The following is a 17,488-nucleotide window of genomic DNA, read 5'->3' on the forward strand; positions in this document are numbered from 1 at the left end:
CTACCATATAGAATCCTCTAGGTCATAATAAACACTGTCTGTCTGCCATATAGAATCCTCTAGGTCATAATGAACACTGTCTGTCTACCATATAGAATCCTCTAGGTCATAATGAACACTGTCTGTCTACCATATAGAATCCTCTAGGTCATAATGAACACTGTCTGTCTACCATATAGAATCCTCTAGGTCATAATGAACACTGTCTGTCTACCATATAGAATCCTCTAGGTCATAATGAACACTGTCTGTCTACCATATAGAATCCTCTAGGTCATAATGAACATTGTCTGTCTACCATATAGAATCCTCTAGGTCATAATGAACACTGTCTACCATATAGAATCCTCTAGGTCATAATGAACACTGTCTGTCTACCATATAGAATCCTCTAGGTCATAATGAACACTGTCTGTCTACCATATATAATCCTCTAGGTCATAATAAACACTGTCTGTCTACCATATAGAATCCTCTAGGTCATAATGAACACTGTCTGTCTGCCATATAGAATCCTCTAGGTCATAATGAACACTGTCTGTCTACCATATAGAATCCTCTAGGTCATAATGAACACTGTCTGTCTACCATATAGAATCCTCTAGGTCATAATGAACACTGTCTGGTGGTGGTGCTCGCTCTCTAAAGAGCAGACTTTTGTCTGTGGAGCTGTGGAGCGAGTCATCCAGATTTCTCAGGATGTCTATAATATTTCAAAGTTGACATTGAAGCCCCCGTAAAGATCCAGGCTTGTGGATCCACATGTGTGTGACCCCTGGGAACGAGGTGTGTTATATCTCAATGTCCACAGGCCTGATGTCTCCTGTCTTCTGCTCCTGGACCCAGAGCTCTCTGTCTCTAGCTGGGTCCACACTCTGTAGCAGCTGATCCACTGGCTCCATCGTCTGCAAGGACACGTGGATAAACAGTCAATACCCTGTGTGTGTGTGTGTGTGTGTGTGTGTGTGTGTGTGTGTGTGTGTGTGTGTGTGTGTGTGTGTGTGTGTGTGTGTGTGTGTGTGTGTGTGTGTGTGTGTGTGTGTGTGTGCGCGTGTGTGTGTGTGCGTGCGCGTGTGTGTGTGTCTGTGCAGCTCTGAAAAATACACAGAAAAACAAGGCATTGAGTGCTCTCTACTGGTAATACAAGGTGGTGCTTGACTTACACTCTGGTTAAACATGTCAGTCTCATGCCGTAAGGTGGTGTACTGACACAGATGCTGTCGTATCATCTCCACCCTCTCTACCTCCAGCCTCTCCAGCTCCTGAAGGACAGAAAGGATTGAAGGGAACATGGGTTTTTGGATTACGTGATTCAGATGAATCCTTTCTGTGGTTTGCCAGACTCACCGATAAGCCAACCTCACTGTTCCTGAAGAAGGCTGAAGTAGAAACAGACCAGCACCCAGGCTACCAAAGCAATACGCTACATACATCACCATCAGTGATAAGGAGGAAGCACAAAGGAGAGTCTTACCAGGCTTGTGGTCACCATCTCCTCAAACCATTTGGACTGCGACTGGTTGTAAAGGTCCACACAGCGCATCAGGTCGTCTCCTGGTAGACAGAAAATACTGTTTAGACAAACGTATCTATTGGACACTGACTGCACCTTTCTTTCCTCCGGGTTTATGAAGCTTGAAACGGTTGTTCAATAACTTCTCCAGCAGGAGGAGTCAAAGTCCAAATATTAATTTACAAAAGCAACAACCTTTTACATGTACATTTAAAGTCCATTAGCAGACGCTCATATTCAGAACAACTTACAATTATTGCGGTTATCTTAAGATATCTAGGTGAGACACATCACAATCGTATCAAGTACATTTACCAAAAATAAAGTACACTACATTATCAAAAGTATGTGGACATCTGCTCGTCGAACATCTCATTCCAAAATCATGGGCATTATTATGGAGTTGGTCCCCCCTTTGCTGCCATAACAGCCTCCACTCTTCTGGGAAGGCTTTCCACTAGATGTTGAAACATTGCTGCAGGGACTTGCTTCCACTCAGCCACAAGAGCATTAGTGAGGTTGGGCACTGATGTTGGGCGATTAGGTCTGGCTCACAGTCGGTGTTCCAATTCATCCCAAAGGTGTTCGATGGGGTTGAGGCCACGTTTCAGTGTAGGCCAGTCAAGTTCTTCCACACCGATCTCGACAAACCATTTCTATAAGGGCCTTGCTTTGTGCACGGGGGCATTGTCATGCTGAAACAGGAAAGGGCATTCCACAAACTGTTGCCACAAAGTTGGAAGCACAGAATCCTCTAGAATGTCATTGTATGCTGTAGCGTTAAGATTTCCCTTCACTGGAACTAAGGGGCCCGAACCATGAAAAACAGCCCCAGACCATTACTCCTCATCCACCAAACTTTACAGTTGGCACTATGCATTGGGGCAGGTATTGTTCTCCTGGCATCCGCCAAACCCAGATTAGTCCGTCAGCCTGCCAGATGGTGAAGTGTGATTTATCACTCCGGAGAACGTGTTTCCACTGCTCCAGAGACCAATGGTGGCAATCTTTACACCACTCCAGCTAACGCTTGGCATTGCGTATGGTGATCTTAGGCTTGGGTGTGGCTGCTCGGCCATGGCTCGGCAATGGCCATTTGTGTGTGGCTGTTCGGCATATTGTGCTGAAGTTGCTTCCAGAGGCAGTTTGGAACTGGGTAGTGAGTGTTGCAACCGAGGACAGACTATTGTTATGCGCAACGTGCTTCAGCACTCGGCGCTCCCATTCTGTGAGCTTGTGTGGCTTACCACTTTGAGGCTAAGCCGTTGTTGCTCATAAACGTTTCCACTTCACAATAACGGCACTTACAGTTGACCGGGACAGCTCTAGCAGGGCAGACATTTTATAAATAACTAGATGTTTAACTAAGTGGATAACTATGTGGATAACTATGTGGATAACTAATGGATAACTAATGGATAACTAAGTGGATAACTATGTGGATAACTAAGTGGATAACTAAGTAGATAACTATGTGGATAACTATGTGGATAACTAATGGATAACTAATGGATAACTAAGTGGATAACTATGTGGATAACTATGTGGATAACTAAGTGGATAACTAAGTGGATAACAAAGTGGATAACTAAGTGGATAACTAAGTGGATAACTATGTGGATAACTAAGTGGATAACTAAGTGGATAACTAAGTGGATAACTATGTGGATAACTATGTGGATAACTAATGGATAACTAAGTGGATAACTAATGGATAACTAATGGATAACTATGTGGATAACTATGTGGATAACTAATGGATAACTAAGTGGATAACTAATGGATAACTAATGGATAACTAAGTGGATAACTAAGTGGATAACTAATGGATAACTAAGTGGATAACTAAGTGGATAACTAAGTGGATAACTAATGGATAACTAAGTGGATAACTAAGTGGATAACTAAGTGGATAACAAAGTGGATAACTAAGTGGATAACTAAGTGGATAACTAATGGATAACTAAGTGGATAACTAAGTGGATAACTAATGGATAACTAAGTGGATAACTAAGTGGATAACTAAGTGGATAACTAAGTGGATAACTAAGTGGATAACTAATGGATAACTAAGTGGATAACTAAGTGGATAACTATGTGGATTTTTTTAATAATCATTTTTGGAGCGCAAAAAAAAAGTGAAGACTTGTGGGTGCTTGGTATTGTTGTTTCTCACTCATTGACATATTTGAGGCATGCCTTGTAAGTGGTTATATTATTTGCACCCATTACTGAGAGTTCAGTACTAATTTAAGTGATATGTGGTGGTGGTTCCCTAACAAATACATTTATTTAGGAAACAGATCAGAGTGGATGTAAGTTTAGCCATGTCCTTTTGATCTGTTTTGCCCAGTAGTCACTATCAGTTTAGAAGATTTATTAAGGCCTAAAGTGCAAGTGATATGAAGCACCTAATATCAGTTGGTATAGTTAATATACATTATAATTCAATTTTTACTATTAGCAATTGCTGATGTTATTTTCAATACAGTTGAACAATAATGTACTAAATTGCTGCTTGCTATATATTCACTGCAGCATACTGTAAATTCGGGTGCATTGTGGATAGAAATTGTGTGAGGAGAAAGAATCGGTGGCTCAATAACATATTTTAATTGCAGGCCTTGTAAATGGCTATACGGTGCACCTGTTAGTAATATTCCGGTACCAATTTAAGGGATATATGGTAGTAGTTCCATAACAATTTGTCACGTTCTGACCTTTATTTCCTTTGTTTTGTCATTATTTAGTATGATCAGGGCGTGAGTTGGGGTGGGCAGTCTATGTTTGTTTTTCTATGATTTGGGTATTTCTATGTTTCGGCCTAGTATGGTTCTCAATCAGAGGCAGGTGTCATTGTCTCTGATTGAGAATCATACTTAGGTAGCCTGGGTTTCACTGTGTGTTTGTGGGTGATTGTTCCTGTCTCCGTGTTTGCACCAGATAGGGCTGTTTTAGGTTTTCACGTTTCTTGTTTTTGTTAGTCTGTTCATGTGAAGTGCTTTATTAAAGAACCATGAATAGAAACCACGCTGCGTTTTGGTCCGCCTCTCCTTCAACTCAAGAGAACCGTTAGACAATTAAATGTGTATAGGAAACAGATCAGAGTCATAGCGAGTCTTAGACCGGTGGGAGTGAGATTTTTTGGAAAGAGTGGATCCCTGCTTTTTTGCAGACCAATACGTTGTGTCAGGCTGGGTAAAGGACAAACTGGGAATGGTTACATCTGGGAAAGTTTTGAGAAGTGGACTTTTTTTGTGCATCCTCCACCCAGAGGAAGTGGGCGCTTCGCGTCACACAGCTTGGAGCTCAACACGTGGCATGCTTTCCTCTCTGAAACAGGGTGCCGCTTAAATCCTGTGATCCGTGACGTAGCGTTGAGTATAGAGATGGATCAAATGAAAAATAATATTCCTGGTGTTTGTGACGCCTGCCGTTTTGGTGAGACGTAGACCTGGTGGCAATGGCGAGACTGAGAATACCCTGTCTGTCTTGTTGAGCTTTGACACAGAGTTTCTAGCTGTTAAGGTCAGGTTAGGTTATGTTTGCTACTCTGTGAGGGCCTATGTTACAAACACGCTACAGTGCTTTAGGTGCTTCAGGCCACTTTGTTAAGGTAAAACTCGACCCTCAAAATAAGGCCTTATGATATATGTAATATATTGTCATATAGAGGTCGGCACACTGGGAAATATGCAACACGCTACAGTGCTTTAGGTGCCTCTGACTATGCAGCAGGGCATGGTCAGAGGGAGTGTACAGTTGCGATAGAGAAAGCACTGTGTTGACAGTGGGGGTGGCCATGCAACGTGGGATCCGAAGTGTCCTATGAGAGAGAGACAGGTTGAGATTGCCACAGTTCGAGTTGGGGAAGAAAGTTTCCTATGCTGAGGCAGTGAAGAGAGTAGAGGATGGCCCAAGGGTTAGTTATTTGACTGGGAGACCCCCCAGTGAGTAGGCCTGAAGGGAGAGAGCTCCAGACCAGATGAGCTTTAGTAAGGTTGAATTTCTTGCGTTTTATAGACATGGTGATCAACTGCTCTGTACTGATGGAGCAGAAGTCACAGAAGATAGATGTGGAGGTTGCAGCAGCAGAGAAATATTCTGGGAAGATTTTAGTACAGAATATCTACAGGAAGTATTGAGAGAAAAAGGGTTCAACGACCTAGGATCTTTTAGGGCCAAGGTGGCTAGATGGGGTGGCTAGATTTTGGGGCGGCTAGATTTTGGGGCATAGTGTATAGGTGCAGGGTTAGATAGTGGTGAAATTGTCCCATTCCCCTTTACCCTGTTTTTTTTGTTTGTGACCAATATGTGCAATTTACACTCCGACCTGCGAAAGGCAGCAACACAGCGTCTTGTCTGACGGAAAACCACGCAAAGAAGGATAAGTAGTAGTAGTGGTAGTAGTAGTAGTAGTAGTAGTAGTAGCAGTAGTAGTAGTAGTAGTAGTAGTAGCAGTAGTAGTAGTGGTAGTGGTAGTAGTAGTGGTAGTAGTAGTAGCAGCAGTAGCTGTGGTAGTAGTAGTAGTAGTAGTAGTAGCAGTGGTGGTAGTGGTAGTAGTAGTAGAGGTAGTGGTGGTGGCGGTAGTGGTAGTAGCAGTAGAAGTAGTAGTAGCAGTAGCAGTAGTAGTGGTAGTAATAGTAGTAGTGGTAGTAGCAGTAGTAGTAGTAGTAGTAGTAGTGGTGATAGTAGTAGCAGTAGCAGTAGTAGTAGTAGTAGTAGTAGTAGTAGTAGTAGTAGTAGTAGTAGTAGTAGTAGTAGTGGTAGTAGTAGTGGTAGTAATAGTAGTAGTGGTAGTAGCAGTAGTAGTAGTAGTAGTAGTAGTGGTGATAGTAGTAGCAGTAGCAGTAGTAGTAGTAGTAGTAGTAGTAGTAGTAGTAGCAGCAGCAGCGGGTCTTAAACCTTTTAATGCAATAAAATGCAAATTAATTACTTAAAAATCATACAATGTGATTTTCTGGATTTTTGTTTTAGATTCCGTCTCTCACAGTTGAAGTGTACCTATGATAACAATTACAGACCTCTACATGCTTTGTAAGTAGGAAAACCTGCAAAATCGGCAGTGTATCAAATACTTGTTCTTCCCACTGTGTATATATATATATATATATATATATATATATATATATTCTGCACATCTACCATTCCAGTGTTTGATTGCTATATTGTAATTACTTCGCCACGTGGTTTATTTATTGCCTTACCTCCCTTATCTCACCTCATTTGCACTGACTGTATATAACCTTTTTATACTGTGTTATTGACTGTATGTTTGTTTTACTCCATGTGTAACTCTGTGTTGTTGTATGTGTCGAACTGCTGTGCTTTATCTTGGCCAGGTCGCAGATGTAAATGAGAACTTGTTCTCAACTAGCCTACCTGGTTAAATAAAGGTCAAATATTTTTTTTTTTAAGATTAAATTATTATTATTTAATATACTTTATTTAGTCATACACAGACAGCAACGCCTCCCGCGACCCACCATTTGAGAATCGTTGGTTTAGAGTGTCTGTTTATCATGTCATAAACAACGTATTTTTAAAAAAGTTAGCTAGATATACCCTAGACTCGCTTGGTCAGATTTGTGCTAGAATAACCTCTAATCTGCACAGATTAAAACCCTCAAGACTCCCAGATGGGGACGAAACAAGTGACACCAATATCAGTTATAACAAACATGTGAGTCTTTGACCCCACTGGCTAAACCCACAGTGACCTTTGATAACCTTTGGTTTGACCTTTGACCCGGCTCTGACCTGCTTGTGTGGATTTCCGCTGAGCCTTCTTGATGTCTTCCTCCATCTTGTTGCTTAGTTTGATCTCCAGCTGCTGGGTCTTCACGTCCAAGTCCTTCTGTCTGTCCGCTAGAGCCTTACGGGCCTACAGAGATACATGCAGATCTTCAAATCAAATCACATTTTAATTGGTCACATACACATGGTTATCAGATGTTAATGGGAGTGTAGCGAAATGCTTGCGCTTCTAGTTCCGACAGTGCAGTAATATCTAACAAATAATCTAACAATTCCCAACAACTATCTAATACACACAAATCTAAAAGGGATGGAATAAGAATATGTACATATAAATATATGGATGAGCGATGGCCGAGAGGTAAAGGAAAGTTGCAAACGATGGTATAATATACAGTATATACAAATGAGATGAGTAATTGTCACGACTTCCGCCGAAGTCGGCCCTTCTCCTTGTTCGGGTGGTGTTCGGCGGTCGACGTCACCGGCTTTCTAGTCACCACCGATCCATGTTTCAGTTTCGTTTTGTTTTGTCTGTATTACACACACATGGTTTCAATTCCCAAATCATGTTCCTTATTTAACCCTCTGACAGAGCCCACTCCCTCTGAGTGTCCAGCTGTGCGTCTGTACATTCCGTTTGATGTCCGCGATCGTTTGATCTGTTGGGCTCACACGTCACCCTCCTCTGGTCATCCTGCCTTGCTGGGAAGTACTGGTGGCCCACTTTAGCTAAGGACGTGAGGGTTTATGTTTTCTCCTGTTCGGTATGCGCACAGTGCAAGGCACCTAGACACCTGCCCAGAGGAAAATTACAACTCCTTCCCGTTCCACAACGATCGTGGTCACACCTATCGGTGGATTTCGTGACGGATCTTCCCCCGTCGCGGTCGTTGTGGATCGGTCCTGCCGTCTCCTTCCTTTGCCCGGTCTTCCTACGGCTCTACAGACTGCGGAGGCCCTGTTCACCCACGTATTTCGGCACTACGGGGTGCCTGAGGATATAGTTTCTGATCGGGGTCCCCAATTCACGTCTAGAGTTTGGAGGGCATTTATGGAACGCCTGGGGGTCTCGGTCAGCCTTACCTCAGGTTTTCACCCCGAGAGTCAACCAGGATGTCAACCAGGATGTGGGTAGGTTTCTGCGGTCCTATTGCCAGGACCAGCCGGGGGAGTGGGCGGTTTACATCCACTGGGCGGAGATGGCCCAAAACTCCCTCCGCCACTCCTCTACCAACCTATCACCATTTCAGTGTATGCTGGGTTATCAGCCGATCCTGGCACGATGGCATCAGAGCCAGAACGAGGCTCCTGCGGTGGATGAATGGTTTCGGCACTCAGAGGAGACATGGAACGCTGCCCATGTGCGGCTACAACAGGCCTTCAGGAGGCAAAAGGCGAGTGCCGACTGCCACCGCAGTGAGGCCCTGGTGTATGCACCGGGGGATCGGGTCTGGCTCTCGACCCGAAACCTGCCCCTTCACCTGCCCTGCCGGAAGCTGGGTCCGTGGTTTGTGGGGCCATTTAAAGTCCTGAGGAGACTGAACAAGGTTTGTTATAGGTTACAACTCCCCCCTGATTATCACATTAACCCCTCGTTCCATGTGTCTCTCCTCAGGCCGGTGGTGGCTGGTCCGCTCCAGCAGTCTGAGGTGCGGGAGGTTCCTCCGCCCCCTCTGGACATCGAGGGGGTCCCGGCGTATACCGTACGAGCCATCATGGACTCAAGGCGTCGGGTGAGGGGCCTTCAGTACCTCGTGGAGTGGGAGGGGTACGGCCCGGAGGAGAGATGCTGGGTACCGGTGGAGGACATCCTAGATCCTTCATTGCTACAGAGTTTCACCGTCTCCACCCGGATCGCACTGCGTCCCGACCTCTGGGTCGTCCCCGAGGCTGGTGTCAGTATACAGTATATACAAATGAGATGAGTAATTGTCACGACTTCCGCCGAAGTCGGCCCTTCTCCTTGTTCGGGTGGTGTTCGGCGGTCGACGTCACCGGCTTTCTAGTCACCACCATGCTTCAGTTTCGTTTTGTTTTGTCTGTATTACACACACCTGGTTTCAATTCCCATATCATGTTCCTTATTTAACCCTCTGACATACATTTCTGTTCTGTCTGTGAGTGTTGGTGTCTTTAGTGGTTGTTGATTGTGCTAGTGTGTTTGTATGTTCCTATTTTGAATTTTTGCTTGATTTTTTGAGTAAACTCCGCTGTGTTGCTCAAAACCTGTGTCCTGCGCCTGACTCCGCTACATCTCTGCACCCAATCGCTGACAGTAATGTACGATATGTAAACATTATTAAAGTGCCATTGTTTAAAATGACTAGTGATCCATTTATTAAATTGGCCAGTGATTTGAGTCTCTATGTAGTGAGCAGCCTCTGCGAGTTAGTGATTGCTGTTTAGCAGTCTGATGGCCTTGAGATAGAAGCTGTTTTTCAGTCTCTCGGTCCCAGCTTTGATGGACCTGTACTGAGCTCGCCTTCTGGATGATAGCGGGGTGAACAGGCAGTGGCTCGGTTGGTTGTTGTCCTTGATGATCTTTTTGGCCTTTCTGTGACATCAGGTGCTGTAGGTGTCCTGGAGGGCAGGTAGTTTGACCCCGGTGATGCGTTGTGCAGACCGCACATCCCTCTGGAGAGCCTTGCGGTTGAGGGCGGTGCAGTTGCCGTACCAGGCGGTGATGTAGCCTGACAGGATGCTCTCAATTGTGCATCTGTAAAAGTTTGTCAGGGTTTTAGAAGACAAGCCACACTGTCGGTGTGGGTGGACCATTTCAGTTTGTCTGTGATGTGTACGCCGAGGAACTTAAACATTTCCACCTTCTCCACTACTGTCCTGTAGATGTGGATAGGGGGTTGTTCCCTCTGCTGTTTCCTGAAGTCCACGATCATCTCCTTCTTTTTTTTTACATTGAGTGAGAGGTTGTTTTCCTGACACCACACTCCGGCTGTCTCGTCGTGGTTGGTAATCAAGCCCACTAATGTTGTGTCATCTGCAAACTTGATGATTGAGTTGGAGGCGTGCATGGCCACGCAGTCATGGGAGTACAGGAGGGGACTGACCATGCACCCTTGTGGGGCCCCAGTGTTAAGAGTCAGCGAAGTGGAGATTGTTTCCTACCTTCACCACCTCGGGGCGGCCCTTCAGAAAGTCCAGGATCCAATTGCACAGGGTGGGGTTGAGACCCAGGGCCTCCAGCTTGATAATGAGCTTTGGAGGGCACTATGGTGTTGAATGCTGAGCTGTAGTTGATGAACAGCATTCTTACATGGTTATTCCTCTTGTCCAGATGGGGTAGGGCAGTGTGCAGTGTGATGGCGACTGCATCGACTGTGGACCGGTTCGGGCAGTATGCAAACTGAAGTAGGTCTAGGTTGAGGTGGAGGTGATATGCTGAAGCGATCAGTCCAATCGTTATTTATAGAACAAGGAAGTGGTAGTGTGTGTGTGTGTGGGTGTGTGTTGACAGGAAACGGTCCTAGACTTAGGGGGGAGTTGTGGAATTCGAATCATGTCTGAGAAGATTCCTGAAATTCTACAGCTGCCAAGTGCAAGGACAGTTAATATTACGTTGAGTTCTGTATCCTTCTCTTCCAAGATGGCGTAGCAGTAGGACGTGTTGTCGTGTTCCTTGTATATATCGTTTGTTTTCGTTTCGTTTTCGTTTTTTTCTTCACATATCTTTAAAACTTTTTGCTGAACCTCAACTTCTTCTAAATACTCTCCTGCAACCCGCCTCACCCAACGTAGCTTTTTTTCCTAAAGTATTTATATTTACTTCGGATCTGGAACCCCTCAACTGAAGCTAGCCAACTAGCCAACTAACTACCAGCTTCAGCAAAACATTGCTAGCGGTCTTCAGCTAACCGGTCAGCTAACCGGTCATCAGTTAACCTTTAGCTCGGAAAGCTCTCGCCAGTTCGAACAACGCGACTCTAACCAGAGCATAACGGACCTATCTTTTATTTTATTTTTCACCCCCGGATTCCCATCGCAAACGGAACATTTTGAGCTCCTGGGCTACAATATCCAGACCCACGACCGGTCCATTGATGTCACCGCATGAAGAGGAATAAACAGACTCCCCCCATCGCGACGTCCCCAAAGGCTAACTCTCTAGCCCTTGCTATCTCCTTGCTTGCAAATTCGGCCTGCTAACTGCTAGCTTGTTTAGCCCGGTCCGCTAACTGCTACCGTGTTTAGCACCGTCTACTAACTGTTAGCTTGTTAGCACAGGCCTGCTAACCATCTGAATCGCCGCGTCCCAAACACTCACTGAACCCATATTTACTTTCTATCCCTTTTCGATTTTTTATTTGTTTATACCTTCCGGTAACCTGCCTCACCCAATGTGATACGGAACCGCTATTATCTTTACATTTTTAGAACACACTCAAGAACCTTCAGAAGCTAACCAGCTAACTGGCTACAAGCTATTTAGTCATTGTTAGTTTTCTAACCTGGATAACACTCGCCAGTCCAGCTTCCCTGCCCCATCCACCGCTGCCCCTTGGACACTGATCACTTGGCTACATAGCTGATGCAGGCTGGACTGTCCATTAATTCACGGTAATCCATTCTGCTTGTTTATGTTTTATCTGTCGGCCCCAGCCGCACTTAGGCTCTGTGTGTAGTTAATCCGACCCTCTCTGCCTAATCTATCGCCATTCTACCTGCTGTTGTTGTGCTAGCTGATTAGCTGTTGTTGTCTCACCTACTGTTTTAGCTAGCTCTCCCAATTCAACACCTGTGATTACTGTATGCCTTGCTGTATGTCTCTCTCAAATGTCAATATGCCTTGTATACTGTTGTGCAGGTTAGTTATCATTGTTTTAGTTTACAATGGAGCCCCTAGTTCCACTCTTTATACCCCTGATACCTCCTTTGTCCCACCCCCCACACATGCGGTGACCTCACCCATTACAACCAGCATGTCCAGAGATACAACCTCTCTCATCATCACCCAGTGCCTGGGCTTACCTCCGCTGTACCCGCACCCCACCATACCCCTGTTTGCGCATTATGCCCTGAATATATTCTACCATGCCCAGAAACCTGCTCCTCTTATTCTCTGTCCCCAACGCCCTAGGCGACCAGTTTTGATAGCCTTCAGCCGCACCCTCATACTACTCCTTCTCTGTTCCGCGGGTGATGTGGAGGTAAACCCAGGCCCTGCATGTCCCCAGGCACCCTCATTTGTTGACTTCTGTGATCGAAAAAGCCTTGGTTTCATGCATGTCAACATCAGAAGCCTCCTCCCTAAGTGTGTCTTACTCACTGCTCTAGCACACTCTGCTAACCCTGATGTCCTTGCCGTGTCTGAATCCTGGCTCAGGAAGGCCACCAAAAATTCTGAGATTTCCATACCCAACTATAACATCTTCCGTCAAGATAGAACTGCCAAAGGGGGAGGAGTTGCAGTCTACTGCAGAGATAGCCTGCAAAGTAATGTCATACTCTCCAGGTCCATACCCAAACAGTTCGAACTACTAATTTTGAAAATTACTCTCTCCAGAAATAAGTCTCTCACTGTTGCCGCCTGCTACCGACCCCCCTCAGCTCCCAGCTGTGCCCTGGACACCATTTGTGAATTGATCGCCCCCCATCTAGCTTCAGAGTTTGTTCTGTTAGGTGACCTAAACTGGGATATGCTTAACACCCCGGCAGTCCTACAATCTAAGCTAGATGCCCTCAATCTCACTCAAATCATCAAGGAACCCACCAGGTACAACCCTAACTCTGTAAACAAGGGCACCCTCATTGACGTCATCCTGACCAACTGGCCCTCCAAATACACCTCCGCTGTCTACAACCAGGATCTCAGCGATCACTGCCTCATTGCCTGTATCCGCTACGGAGCCGCAGTCAAACGACCACCCCTCATCACTGTCAAACGCTCCCTAAAACACTTCTGTGAGCAGGCCTTTCTAATCGACCTGGCCCGGGTATCCTGGAAGGACATTGACCTCATCCCGTCAGTTGAGGATGCCTGGTCTTTCTTTAAAAGTAACTTCCTCACCATTTTAGATAAGCATGCTCCGTTCAAAAAATGCAGAACTAAGAACAGATATAGCCCCTGGTTCACTCCAGACCTGACTGCCCTCGACCAGCACAAAAACATCCTGTGGCGGACTGCGCTAACATCGAATAGTCCCCGCGATATGCAACTGTTCAGGGAAGTCAGGAACCAATACACACAGTCAGTCAGGAAAGCTAAAGCCAACTTCTTCAGGCAGAAGTTTGCATCCTGTAGCTCCAACTCCAAAAAGTTCTGGGACACTGTGAAGTCCATGGAGAACAAGAGCACCTCCTCCCAGCTGCCCACTGCACTGAGACTAGGTAACATGGTCACCACCGATAAATCCATGATTATCGAAAACTTCAACAAGCATTTCTCAACGGCTGGCCATGCCTTCCGCCTGGCTACTCCAACCTCGGACAACAGCTCCCCCCCCCCCCGCAGCTACTCGCCCAAGCCTCTCCAGGTTCTCCTTTACCCAAATCCAGATAGCAGATGTCCTGAAAGAGCTGCAAAACCTGGACCCGTACAAATCAGCTGGGCTGGACAATCTGGACCCTCTATTCCTGAAACTATCCGCCGCCATTGTCGCAACCCCTATTACCAGCCTGTTCAACCTCTCTTTCATATCGTCTGAGATCCCCAAGGATTGGAAAGCTGCCGCAGTCATCCCCCTCTTCAAAGGGGGCGACACCCTGGACCCAAACTGTTACAGACCTATATCCATCCTGCCCTGCCTATCTAAGGTCTTCGAAAGCCAAGTCAACAAACAGGTCACTGACCATCTTGAATCCCACCGTACCTTCTCCGCTGTGCAATCTGGTTTCCGAGCCGGTCACGGGTGTACCTCAGCCACGCTCAAGGTACTAAACGATATCATAACCGCCATCGATAAAAGACAGTACTGTGCAGCCGTCTTCATAGACCTTGCCAAGGCTTTCGACTCTGTCAATCACCGTATTCTTATCGGCAGACTCAGTAGCCTCGGTTTTTCGGATGACTGCCTTGCCTGGTTCACCAATTACTTTGCAGACAGAGTTCAGTGTGTCAAATCGGAGGGCATGCTGTCCGGTCCTCTGGCAGTCTCTATGGGGGTGCCACAGGGTTCAATTCTCGGGCCGACTCTTTTCTCTGTATATATCAATGATGTTTCTCATGCTGCGGGCGATTCCCTGATCCACCTCTACGCAGACACCATTCTATATACTTCCGGCCCGTCCTTGGACACTGTGCTATCTAACCTCCAAACGAGCTTCAATGCCATACAGCACTCCTTCCGTGGCCTCCAACTGCTCTTAAACGCTAGTAAAACCAAATGCATGCTTTTCAACCGTTCGCTGCCTGCACCCGCACGCCTGACCAGCATCACCACCCTGGATGGTTCCGACCTTGAATATGTGGACATCTATAAGTACCTAGGTGTCTGGCTAGACTCTAAACTCTCCTTCCAGACCCATATCCAACATCTCCAATCGAAAATCAAATCAAGAGTCGGCTTTCTATTCCGCAACAAAGCCTCCTTCACTCACGCCGCCAAACTTACCCTAGTAAAACTGACTATCCTACCGATCCTCGACTTCGGCGACGTCATCTACAAAATTGCTTCCAACACTCTACTCAGCAAACTGGATGCAGTTTATCACAGTGCCATCCGTTTTGTCACCAAAGCACCTTATACCACCCACCACTGCAACTTGTATGCTCTAGTCGGCTGGCCCTCGCTACATATTCGTCGCCAGACCCACTGGCTCCAGGTCATCTACAAGTCCATGCTAGGTAAAGCTCCGCCTTATCTCAGTTCACTGGTTACGATGGCAACACCCATCCGTAGCACGCGCTCCAGCAGGTGTATCTCACTGATCATCCCTAAAGCCAACACCTCATTTGGCCGCCTTTCGTTCCAGTTCTCTGCTGCCTGTGACTGGAACGAATTGCAAAAATCGCTGAAGTTGGAGACTTTTATCTCCCTCACCAACTTCAAACATCTGCTATCCGAGCAGCTAACCGATCGCTGCAGCTGTACATAGTCTATTGGTAAATAGCCCACCCATTTTCACCTACCTCATCCCCATACTGTTTTTATTTATTTATTTTTATTTTTCTGCTCTTTTGCACACCAATCTCTACCTGTACATAACCATCTGATCATTTATCACTCCAGTGTTAATCTGCATAATTGTAATTATTTGCCTACCTTCTCATGCCTTTTGCACACAATGTATATATAGACTCCCCTTTTTTCTACTGTGTTATTGACTTGTTAATTGTTTACTCCATGTGTAACTCTGTGTTGTCTGTTCACACTGCTATGCCTTATCTTGGCCAGGTCGCAGTTGCAAATGAGAACTTGTTCTCAACTAGCCTACCTGGTTAAATAAAGGTGAAATAAAAAATAAAAAAAAATGAGTGTGTGTTTGTGCCTCTGTGTGCATGTCTCTGTATTTGTGTGTGTGCCTGTGTGTGCCTGTGTGTGCCTGTGTGTGTTTGTTGCGTCTCACTGCATCAGGATGCGTACCTTCTCCACGGCTGAGTGTCGTCCAACCAGCTGTTTCCGTAGTTCTGCGATGTGATGATTGAACCTCTTCATGTCCTTCTTAAAGTTCTCTCTGAACGTCAACAGAGGCTTCTCCACCTCGCTCTGGAGCTGAAAGAGTTACATAACAGAAGTTTAAAGGCAGACCTGTTTAGAAGGCCTATGCGTGAAGTTCTTTCTTGGTCAAGTCACATGGTTAGCAAAAACAGCTGGCCTTTCCTATAAATGGATAATAAATAATGATATATTGTGATGACAGTTGTTTTATTTTTGTCTTGTTTTTTATGCCTGTATCTCATATCCTCACACAGCAAATGGGTCAGTGTTCCCTACAATGTAAAACCCAATGTGTTGTCATTACTCAAAACTGTCATTACTACTACACTTAAGATACACTCAGTGGCCAGTTTATTAGGTACACCCATCTAGTACCCGGGTCGGACCCTCCTTTGCCTTCAGAACAGCCTGAATTCCTCGGGGCATTGAAACATTGCTCAATTGGTGTCAAGGGACCTAAAGTGTGCCAGGAAAACATTCCCCACACCATTATACCTCTGCCACCTGCCTATACCGTTGACACCAGGCAGGAAAGGGCCATGGACTCCATCCACTCCTCAGTTGTCCAGTGTTGGTGATCACATGCCCACTGGAGCCGCTTCTTCTTGTTTTTAGCTGATAGCACGCTCAAAGTTGCTTAGGTCACTCGTTTTCCCCACTCTAACATTCAGTGTAACAGTAACTGAATGCCTCGATGCCTGTCTGCCTGCTTTATATAGCAAGCCACGTGACTCACTGTCTGTAGGAGTGGGTGGTGTACCTAATCAACTGAGTACAGTTGCTTAAAGTGATTTTGTTGTCATGATTCAAACCAATACTGTCACTGTGATCCTGGAGGAGGTTAGGTTAGTGTTAGTGACAAAGACATGGTTGTTAAATTCATTCAATTTCAGTCCTCTGGCCTTCATCAAGTTGAGTTCAACCAGGAGCTTCAGTGTCACGCCCTGACCGTAGAGAGCTTGTTATGTCTCTATTTTGGTTTGGTCAGGGTGTGATTTGGGTGGGCATTCTATGTCCTTTTTCTATGTTTTGTATTTCTTTGTTTTGGCCAGGTATGGTTCTCAATCAGGGACAGCTGTCTTTCGTTGTCTCTGATTGGGAACCATACTTAGGTAGCTTTTTCCCACATGGGTTTTGTGGGTAGTTATTTTCTGTTTAGTGTTTGCACCTTACGGGACTGTTTCGGTTTCATTTATTATTTTGTTATTTTGTATTAGTGTTCAGTTCAATAAACAAACATGAACACTTACCACGCTGCGCTTTGGTCCGACTACTCTTCCTCATCCGATGACGAAAGCCGTTACATTCTGGCCACTTTGTTAAGGTAAAACTAGACCCTCAAAATAAGGCCTTATGATATATGTAATATATTGTCATATAGAGTTAGGCACACTGGGAAATATGCAAATTAGGCTTTGCTTTAAAACAACAACCCCAAAGGGAGTTTTACCGTAAAACTACAGGTATCATTTTCTGACACTGAGAAAGTTTAAACACATCAGAACTAAGCAAAGGATGAATTTAACACTGAAAAGTGTGGACACGTATAGACACTGGAACAGTGTTAAATGTAACACTCCATGTTGATTCAATACTGTAGAAT

At 45.4% G+C, this 17,488-nt stretch overlaps 1 protein-coding gene across 1 annotated transcript; it reads right to left on the reverse strand.

Moving 5' to 3' along the window:
• Window positions 1-637: 637 nt before the first annotated feature.
• LOC139399232 (growth arrest-specific protein 7-like) lies at window positions 638-15,905 on the reverse strand. The gene is made up of 5 exons (XM_071144748.1): window positions 15,811-15,905; window positions 7,274-7,397; window positions 1,475-1,554; window positions 1,164-1,262; window positions 638-905 (listed from the first exon to the last, which is right to left on the reverse strand). The coding sequence occupies exons 1-5, from the start codon at window positions 15,880-15,882 to the stop codon at window positions 792-794; spliced, it is 489 nt and encodes a 162-aa protein (XP_071000849.1). The 5' UTR covers window positions 15,883-15,905; the 3' UTR covers window positions 638-791.
• Window positions 15,906-17,488: the final 1,583 nt, after the last annotated feature.

This window comes from Oncorhynchus clarkii, unplaced genomic scaffold, assembly GCF_045791955.1.
Source record: "Oncorhynchus clarkii lewisi isolate Uvic-CL-2024 unplaced genomic scaffold, UVic_Ocla_1.0 unplaced_contig_5150_pilon_pilon, whole genome shotgun sequence".
NCBI classification, from domain to species: domain Eukaryota; kingdom Metazoa; phylum Chordata; class Actinopteri; order Salmoniformes; family Salmonidae; genus Oncorhynchus; species Oncorhynchus clarkii.

Excerpts from the sequence above, each read along its gene's own strand:
- LOC139399232 (XM_071144748.1), bottom strand. The coding sequence starts at position 15,882 with ATGAAGAGGTTCAATCATCACATCGCAGAACTACGGAAACAGCTGGTT. Across the intron at positions 7,398-15,810 it reads GACACTCAGCCGTGGAGAAG|GCCCGTAAGGCTCTAGCGGA; the intron begins GTACGCATCCTG and ends GTATCTCTGTAG. Across the intron at positions 906-1,163 it reads CTGACATGTTTAACCAGAGT|ACGATGGAGCCAGTGGATCA; the intron begins GTAAGTCAAGCA and ends GTGTCCTTGCAG.